The following is a 10,383-nucleotide window of genomic DNA, read 5'->3' as shown; positions in this document are numbered from 1 at the left end:
TTATGAGAATTAACAAGAGAATGACACATGAGATTTTTTTTAGAGTATTAATTAATTTAAAAAAATAATAAACAACCTAAATTCTAATTAATTTATACACTAAAAATAACTCTAAAATAAAATAAAATATTTCCTGGAATTGGCAGGTTGGGTTTCGGCGAATTTTTTTTGACTGGGAGGTGCAGTTGTTCAATGAGCTCATGGCGCGGATTAGGGCTGTAGTTCCAGGTATGGATGGAGACTATCTGTTGTGGCTTGGGGACACAAACGGGCAATTTTCTGTCAAGTGTTTTTGTATGCAGGTTGAACTCCAGCTTTATAGGGTACCAACGTGGGTGGTGCTGACGTATGTGCGTAAGATCGTACCGCCGAAGGTTGTCCTCTTCTTATCGCAAGCAGCAGATAATAAGATTGCGGTGCTTGTGAATTTACAAAGGCGTGGCGTAGCGGTGGATGCCGAAGCGGCATGTGCTCTTTGCGGCCAGGCCACTGAATCAGTTGCTCATCTTTTACTGCATTGTGATTTTATGTGGGGACTATGGTGTCGCGTGATACACAGGGAGGGAGTGGCATGGTGTGTTCCAGCGACGGTGTTGGGACTGTTGCAGGAGTGGGAGGCTTTGCGGAGAGGGACGGATGTGAGTTTATGGAAGGTAGTGCCGTATGCGCTCAGCTGGTCGGTTTGGTTAGCAAGGAATGGCCTGATCTTCAACGGGGAGGAGGCCTCTATGGAAGCTGTTTGGGACATTCATTTAACTCGAATTTTTTGGTGGATCAAAGCTTTCAACCAGGACTGTCCCTATACGTTATATGATTTCATGGTGCAGTTTAGGGAGGTGAGGTTGGGTCAGCAGCGGAGGCAAACGAGGGTGGCTGAATGGACTAGTCCACCGCATGGGTCGTAAAATTCAACGTCGACGGGGCAGCCAGGGGTGCACCTGGGGTTGGTGGTATTGGCGGGGTAGTTCGGGATTGGAATGGCACGATTATTGGAATTTTTTCAATGGCTGTGGGGACTGTTTTCGCGTACGAGGCAAAGATAAAGGCCAAAAGAACAGCTCTAGAATTTTGCAAGGAATTTGGGGTTCGACAGATACTCATTGAGAGTGACTCGACGCTCGCGGTGGGGTGGGTGACTCGTACATCATTCAGGCCGTGGAAGTTACTGTCGGATTTGCATGTCATTGATTTATTGCAACCTGAGGTGGAATGCATAAAAGTTTCTCATGTGTATCGCGAGGTGAATGTGCAAGTTGATTTCTTGGCAAAATCTGGGTGTGATAGAGAGGAGGCTTTGTGGACTTATTGTCCAGCATAAGTGGAATGTGGGTGGCGGGTTGTGTGGAAGGAGGTGGTATCGGGCGTGTGGGGTTAAGGGGGTGGGAAGATATAGAAACAGACACTCTGAAGACTTGCTGGTTTTTTTAATGTGATCTTGGGGTCCAATAGCTGGTACGATTACATGAAGGAGTTGGACATGGTTGGCTTTGTAGTCAAGTGGGGACTTGTATCGGATTGGAACCTGTTTTGATGGGAGGATTAGTGGTGTTTGCATTATTTCAGGTTGCTGTTGTGTTGGTGTGTGTGTGGTGGGATCAATATGGGGATTTATTTATGCAGGAGATGTTGAGCAGGTGCAAAGGTTTGATGTCATGGATATTGGGTGCCAGTGTTCTAAATTGCGGACCGCAACACATGTTGCGGCCGCAATATTGCGGTTGCGGAGCGCACCGCTACCGCATCAGGCCGCAATTGCGGTGAGATTTAAATTCTCCTGCAACAACCGCAACATAACCGCAACTCACCAGCAACTCACCGCAACGAGGCCGCAACCCAACCGCAACACCCCCTTTCAAGCCGCATCTGAACTTTTCAGGCCACAAGCTCACACCATTTGTCCTATGTGAGGGTCGCAACTACCGTTGACGCTGTTATGATGGGTTGTTGTGTTGATAAGCCATTTTAGAGGTCGAGGTTGAGTTGAGTACAGTTTTTGCTGGTGAAGAAAGTTGAGGGAGAGGGGTGTGGGAGGAGGGATTTGTGGGCAATTGATTTTGGGTGAAAAGGATTCGTGAGATTTGAGGGAGGGGCGTGAGATTCGTAGGAGGAACGTGCAAAGAAAATTGGGGAAGAAGAGGTGTGGTGCGTGGGAGGGGTGTGAGTTGAGTAGTGTTTACTGTAAGATTAAAAATTAAATTTAAATGATTAGATAAATTTTAAAGAGTATTTTTTTTATAACAATACTTTCATTTTAAAAAGCACTAGAAGATCTGTTGTTTTTTTAAGGGGAAGATCTATTGTAATACTTGTATATGTTTGAATGTTTTATTTAAAATTAATATAAGGGTCATTATATTGTTTTTATTTTTAAAGTATGTTTTGGGATAAGATAAACTATAAAAAAAGCCTACTATTGTAAATAAATGATTTATAATTATTGTGTATATTTTTTCTACATTTTGTGAATTTTATTTTAAAAATCACACCGCGACGGCCGCAATCCGCATTGTGGTAGCCGCATTGCCCGCATCCGCAACGACCGCAACCGCTACCGCAACCGCGACCGCATCCGCAATTTAAAACACTGTTGGGTGCTGTCATGTTGTGTTTTTTCATGGTTCAGTAAGACTAAATGTGAAAAGGAAAGTTGTGTGTGTTTATGAGCATATGTATTAGTGCTATTTAGGCTAGCTTGTGAGGTGTGTACTCTTTTTCCTTGTTGGGTTTTTTCCATTGGGTTTTTCTAACAAGGTTTTAATGAGGCACTCTCACAAGATCGTTTTCTAGCCGAGTTGGGTGCACCTCTGCTATGAGGGACTAGTTATGATATGTACTCTGACATGAGGGCCATCTCTCATTGTAACCTTTGCGATTGATTCAATAAAAGTTCTCTATTTCATTTTCAAAAAAAAATAATAAGATAAATTAAGATAAAATAAAGAAATAAACAACCTAAATCATAATCAAATCTAAAATTTAAAAAGGTAATAAATAATGATAGATAAAAACTACAAAAATCTAGCAAATCACATAAAAACTCATAAAATCCTGAATTAATTAAAAATACAAAAATTCAATAAAAATACCATAAAAATTAATTAATACCCTAAAAATAAATAATAAGATAAATTAAGATAAAATTATGAAATAAACAACTTAAATCCTAATCAAATCTAAAATTTATAAAGGTACTAAATAAATATAGATAAAACTATCAAAATCTAGCAAATCACAATAAAAACTCATAAATTCCTGAATTAATTAAAAATCCGAAAATTCAATAAAAATACCATAAAAATTAATTAATACTCTAAAAATAAATCAAAAATAAATTAAGATAAAATCAAGAAATAAACAACCTAAATCCTAATCAAATCTAAAATTTAAAAATGTTTTTTTTGTGAGAATTAACATGAGAGTGATACGTGAATTTTTTTTTATGAGAATGACACGTCACTAAGAATTAACGTGAGAATGACACGTAACTAAATCAGTCTGATAGAAGTTCTTCTTTTTTAATATATATTGATATTGATTTTTTTGTCAATAAAATAGTATAACAAAGCAATACTTGCCCTCAAAAAAATTATATTATCATTTATTATTAGTCATTCTTAATTTTATTTAATGTGTTATATTTTCGCCCCTCACACAATATTTCTAGTTATGTCTTGTATGTATAACTAATATTTTTTACCCGTCCAATGCACGGAGGATATTCATTTTTTTTTATTTTATCTGTTTTTATGATTTTTGCGGTATTTTCTAAAATATCTTTTTGTATTCAGCGTGCCTTTAGCAAAAGCAACATAGTCTTCACCTGAGCTCTTTTGAATGAAAGTCAATTCGTTGCAATCTGACTTTGTCTTTGGCGCCTAAAATTTGTCTTCATTTTTTCTGATTGATGAGTTGGCATTGGACGCTCATAACAAATATGCCTTGACTTGAGTTCGTTTGCTTGCCAAACAGTCTTGTGAATTTTGAAACTTTTTCTTTTTGTGATGATTGAACGTTGAAGCATTTCGTGCAAATTGAATTTCTCTTTAAATTCAAATTAATTAAGAAGCTTAGTTGACACTGAGAGTGCTTCTATAAAAAAATTTATAATCAAAATTAGATTTTAAAAACGTTATGATGTGTTTGAACTTAACAATCTCCCCCTTTTTGATAATGACAATTTTTAATAAAAAGGATAGAGGATAGTTGAAAAAGGTTTCTTAAAGAAAGCATAAACTCCCCCTGAGTTCTATATAGTAAGACAGTTCTTAAATAATCGTTTGCAAAATGAAAACATTTAAGTTATACTTATAACTTCCATTTCACAACAAAGACAGTTTTTAAGTTTTACTCCCCGTAAGGAAAACAACCTTATTTGAATAAAATTTTTCAGAGCAAAGGTTCTAAGTTTTAAGTTCTAAAAACTTAACATCTCTCTATACTTTTTCTACGTTCTCCCCTTTGACATTATTAAAAAGCGTGCAATAAATTGGCAAAAAACGGTATCAGAGCCTAAAATATCATGTTAGGACATGCAATAGGAACATATTAAATAGTGCAACAAAGTGTATAGCAACATAAGTGCAATAGTCAAATAGACATAAAAAGCTTAAACTGTTTAAATGAGGATTGAGATAGGAAATGGCCATTAGCCAAAACGGTTGAGCAGCTGTTCAATCTTGGAGGAGAGGGTCATGGATGATTGATTCATTTGATCTCTCTGGCTGTCAAAGTCTTCTCTTGTGACAAATTGATTGGCCAGCGACTGTTCTTGATTCATGGCTTCATCATTGTCCTCTTGATCACCTTCTCTTTCTACAACGTTTTCTGTGGGGGTCTTGGACTGTTCATCAAAAGGTTCACCTTCTGGTGGAAGTTCAACAAAATATTCACCATCTTCATGATGTGGTGATTTTCCCTTGATGATCTGGAACTTCTTAGGACAGACTATCGTCTCAGGTATGTCAGTATGCATAAGCGCAAACACCCAGTTTCCTAGGAGGACAATCAGGGCAGTCAGTCGATTTAGCAGGGAAAACGGTGTAGTGCCCACATAGCCTTCAGTGGCGCACAGTTTCCCTGCACCCCAGTCAGGAACTCTGCTAGCTTGGAGGAGTGTGTAGACAAAACCCACATCAGATGGCTTTCTCCATGACACAAAAACTTGGTGATCTGGAGCTCTTTCAATGCGTTTGGTCTGACACTTCTGAAAGTCTTTGAAGCATGCTTTGGAGGTCTTGGCAGTGCGTCTGCGTTTGATGGCAGAGGACACAAGCGTCTGAAGACACATCTTTCGCACTTGGGATAGGGAAATAATGGTGCAAAACCTTGTTGACTTTGAAGAGCTTGATTCTGGAGTTGTTTGAAGGGGTTCCTTTTGAGAGAATTGTGCAGTATGCACAACCAGTGGTGTTTGTGGAATGGGGATTGTGGTGGCTGGATGTGGTTGTGGTGTAGTGATGTTCTCGTTGTTGTTGTTATTTATCATATCATCAACTGTTCTTTCCTCATTTGAGGATTCAATTGAGTGAATGGGGGTGAATTGAGGAAAGTTGTTAACAATGGGTTGTACAACCTGTGGTTCAGTCAATTGAGTGTTTGGAGAATTTGGACTTGTTGTGAAAATTCAGATGGTACCTCTTGATATGGCAGAGTGGATCCCAGAGAGTCTCCAAGCATGGTGTGAAAAGCAATGTCTTCATCACCCAGAGTCTCATCATGTTCATCTGCTAGAATCTTCCTCTTTCTGTAGCGAGGCTGGGTAGCCTTCTCAGCAGGTTCTTCTTTAAATTGCTTCCTCAAACTTTAAGCTTTTTGGGCTATGTTGGCTTGGTCGCTGGGGATCCTTTTCCAGAGCAAGTTCTTGAAGCAACTGGATGAGACAGTGGCAGTAGTGGTACTCCACTCTTGGTGATTCGAATGGACCGTTCTTTGGTAGGGGACCTTGGGTAGGTCTCTAGACGGTTCAATCTCGTCTTCAGGAAATGGTGTGATTCTTATAGCTCTTGGAACAACCCTCTTGGACGGTTCCTTCGCCACCTTGTCAGACTGTACCTTTTGTTTCTTCTTCTTGTCTTCACCCAATCGGTTTAGACGCAACAACTTTCTCCTTGCCTTTTGCAGTTCTTTTCTTCTTGACCAAAACCTCTTCAGGAACTTCAGAGTCATCATAGAAAATGTTCATATTGCTCACATATCCCAGTTTGATTGGAGTTGGAAAAACAACGTCTTCATCCAACCTCTCATCTGACCCCAGAAACTCAGCAGTGATCCATTTATTCTCAAAGATCACGGTGAGCAAATAACCAAAAGGAAGAAACCCATGGCTCTTTTCCAGGAATTTTATCAAGTAATTCCAGATCAGATGAGCAGGGTTAATCTTCACCCGCTTGTAAATCTTGTAAAGTGCATACCCTGCATGAGCATTGACATGATTTCTGGCTCCGTCTTTTGGTAAGACCACCTTGCTTATCACAGCATTGTTGAACTTGACCTCATCCTTGAGGTTTCTTACCTCCACAGATAGTGGGTCTTCAGCATTTTTCCAAATGCATCTTGAATCTCAAACCTTGGAATCCCAAATGGACTATCTCTCTCGCCTTCATCAAGTCTCACATTTAAGGCTTCTGCAACATCAGCCAGTGTCACAGTGATGATGTTGTTGTTTGCTTTTGACTTAATCGTCTCCTGGTTGACGATTACAACACAATCATAGAACTCCTTAACCAGTGGCACATAAACCTCTCTTTATGCCATTAAATAAACAGTCTCCCAGTCTTGGTGAAAGAGATCAGGGAGTCCAACCATCTTCACAAAGGAGAAAACCTTCATGTCCATATATCTTGGAGACACAAGAGTAATGTCGCCCAGCTTCTCAGTTTTCACAACCCCAACTTCTTGAAGTTGAACGGATCGTTGTTGCTGGATCTTTTCAGCTCTTCGTTGAAGGATTTCCATTTCCTTAGCAGTGTAGGTTGTCTTGTGGCCCTTCTTGTTTGGTGCCTTGGAAGAGGTTGTCAATACTCCAGCCATTGATGAATGTAGAGGAAATGAAGAAAGTTTGCATAGAAGGTGTAGGGTTTCTTCTTGGAGGAGAAAGTGATGGCAAATGCAATTGATGTTGGTGTGTGATTGAACTTCTAAATCTTAGAGATATACTTTGATTGAGAATTTGAGGTGACAGTTTTAGAAAGTTGTGCATCGACGATTTCTTTGTGGAGGGAGAAAGTAATAAACAATTAATCGTGGTTACATGCGCGGTAAAAGCTGTTTGAAAAACTGTTCCGCATTGAATGTGATATGATTCTTCAGAATATAACTGTTGAAGCACGTGCCATGGATATGATGACATTGAACTTGACAATATTTCTTCCAGCTGTGAGTGAACGATGTGAATTCCCAGAATACTTCTTCATTAAAAGGTGAGTCATCAGATGGTTCATGATTGTTGCCAGATAATAGAGACACTGAACGATACATGATCTTTGCTGAATGATGGATTTATAGAACGATACCTGCAAGCAAAGAAAACATGTCTTTCGTACCTTTAATATGCAGATTACATATTAATTCTTGCCCTCAGATCCACGAATATGCTTTCTAACAATGGCTTGGTGAGAATATCAGCTAGTTGATCTTCAGTGTGCACATGAGATATATCAATATGTACTTTTGCCACAAGATCTCTGATGAAATGATGTTTGATTTCAATATGCTTTGTTCTTGAATGCTGAACATGATTTTTAGCTATTTTGATGGCGATGGTGTTGTCACATAACAGAGGTATGTTGCCTTCATGGATATGGTAATCTTCAAGTTGATGATTTATCCATAGAAGTTGTGTTCAACAAGAGCTAGCTGCAACGTATTCAGCTTCAGCAGTGGACAATGATATGATACTCTGTCATCTGCTTGTCCAAGAGACTAGACAGTTTCCATGGAAATGATATCCTTCACTGGTGCTCTTTCATTCAATTATATCTCCAGCATAATCATCATCCCAAAATTCTTTTAACCTGAAATAACTACCTTTCTCATATAGAAGACCTAGATCAGCAGTACCTATTAAATATATGAATATTCGTTGAACAACACTTAGATGTGATTGTTGAGGATTTACCTAAAACCTTGCACATAGGCAGAAGCTATACATGATATCTGGTTTGCTAGACGTTAGGTATAAGAGTGATCCTATCATCCCTCTGTACGATGTTGGATAAACAGGTGAACCTTCATCATTCTTGTCCAGAACGGTATTTGGATACATAGGTGTGCTCATTTCATTTGATTTGTGCATGTTGTATTTCTTGAGCATATCCTTGATGTACTTCGTCTGATGGATGTAAATCCTGTCTTTCTCTTGTTTGATTTGTAGACCCAGAAAGAATTCCAGTTCTCCCATCATACTCATCTCAAATTCACTTTGCATGAGAGTAGAAAATTCTTTACAAAGTTTCTCACTTGTTGCTCCAAAGATGATATCATCAACGTAGAGTTGTACAAGGATGTAATCATCTTTTAGTTTCTTTCTGAAGAGCGTGTTATCTATCTTTCCTCTTGAGAACCCATTCTTCTTAAGGAAGATATTCAGACGATCATACCATGCTCTGGGGCTTGCTTCAAACCATACAGGGCTTTCCTGAGTTTGAACACATGATTTGAAGCGGACGGTTCTTCAAATCCAGAAGGTTGCTTCACATAGACTTCTTCTTCAACTGCTATGTTCAGAAATGCTCTTTTGACATCCATTTGGTATAGCTTGATAGAGTGTTGACATGCAAACGCTAGGAGAATACGGATGGCTTCAATTCTGGCTACAAGAGCATTCTGTCTTGAAGTTCATAGCTGAGTAGAGATTCTGCTCGAAGGCACGCGCCCTCAACTCCTTCATATCCCTTTCAAAAGTTGACATGCTGGCTCTACATGAGTTGTTTGAGGTTTACTTTCAGAGTAAAAGTGAGTATGCAAGCTCAACAAGGAAGCCCTTCTATTTATACTCCAGGAACGGCTATCAGAATTTATTGCTGAAACACTTTTCCAAGAAGCTGTTACCAAGGTCACCATTGAATGTCTTTAATTCAGTTGGCCGGTGGTAACCATTAGTTGAACATTTCCCACTCTTTGGTCGGTGTTCTTCGCTCCATTTCTCTTCCTCTCTCTATTTTTTTTCATATATTTTTTGCTCTGATTATATGTGTTTTTATTATCTATCTTATTCTCCTTATTTTTTTTTGTGAACTTAGTCCTTTTCTCAGGGGGAGTACCCTGTACTTCAATGCTAAGTTTTTCACACTCCATGTCCTTTTTGCTTATGACAAAAAGGGGGAGTACAACCCCAGTTTTTGATGTGTTATTTTCCTTTTGGAGAATTTGAATTTACAAATCGTTATGACTATAGATCTTTCATGAGGCACTAGCAAGGAATACATTTCACTTCTTCTGAAGTGATCATATGCTCTGATTCCCTTAATGCTCTGATACACTAAATTTCTATATGTTATATTAAATGACTGACTCTGATTGATATATCACTCTGATCATTTATCTATTTTAGCTCAGAATCTAGACTATTCTAACATTTTCATTAAGTCATAGATTCAGGGGGAGCTTAGCTCAGGATCAAGCTCATTACTTGGATTCAGAAGGAGCTATATAAACTATACATATCAGGATAAGTTTAACTCTGATACCTTAAACTCTGAGTGTATTCAGTTTATTGTTTAAGAATTGTTCATCAAAATACTTGGTTTTGTCATCATCAAAAAGGGGGAGATTGTAAGACCAAGATTTGGTCAGGTGGTACAACTCTATGTTTTGATGATAACAAGTTTATTATTATGCATGAACAATTATGGTACTCTAACGTTTGTCTTTTAAGTTGTGGCAAATAGACTCTAACTCTGATTCAAAGACTCAACATTTATCAGAAGTTGAAGACCCAAGAGTAGCCAATGTTACGCTTCTGCATTCACTACGTTCTTTTGAACGGTAGCAAACGCTTCAGATGTTCTGAAGATTAAATCTCTGATGTGCACTCTGAAAGATTCAAGCTCTGAAGTTCTAAAGACCAGATGTTCTGAGGAACGGTCCAGAAGCTGAAGACAAGGAAGCTCTGAAGTCCAAGAGTAAGCTGGCTCTCAAGACCAAAAGCACTTCATGCTCTGAAGACCAGATGTTCCGATGAACGGTCCAGAGGCAGAAGTTCTGAAGGTCAGAGGATCCAAGCTTACTTCTGACTCTGATCACACAGCTTCACAAGTTCCAACATGAAGCGTCGTCCAAGATCAAGAGTCAACTAGGCCAAGGCAATGTCATTCGTACAAAAGCAAATGTACTATTCTGACCGGCTTGCCTACGACGTTCAGCCACAACAGGCTTGGAAATTCC

The 10,383-nt window shown here is 38.9% G+C and overlaps 1 protein-coding gene across 1 annotated transcript; it reads left to right on the top strand.

The window, feature by feature from the left end:
• The first annotated feature begins 200 nt into the window (after positions 1-200).
• Positions 201-905, top strand: LOC130744274 (uncharacterized). The gene has a single exon (XM_057596464.1). The coding sequence runs from the start codon at positions 201-203 to the stop codon at positions 903-905; it is 705 nt and encodes a 234-aa protein (XP_057452447.1).
• The last annotated feature ends 9,478 nt before the right edge of the window (positions 906-10,383 follow it).

Source organism: Lotus japonicus, chromosome 3 (assembly GCF_012489685.1).
Source record: "Lotus japonicus ecotype B-129 chromosome 3, LjGifu_v1.2".
NCBI lineage: Eukaryota > Viridiplantae > Streptophyta > Magnoliopsida > Fabales > Fabaceae > Lotus > Lotus japonicus.
The sequence above is the reverse complement of the archived record's forward strand: the minus strand, read 5'-3'. Positions and strand labels throughout refer to the sequence as shown.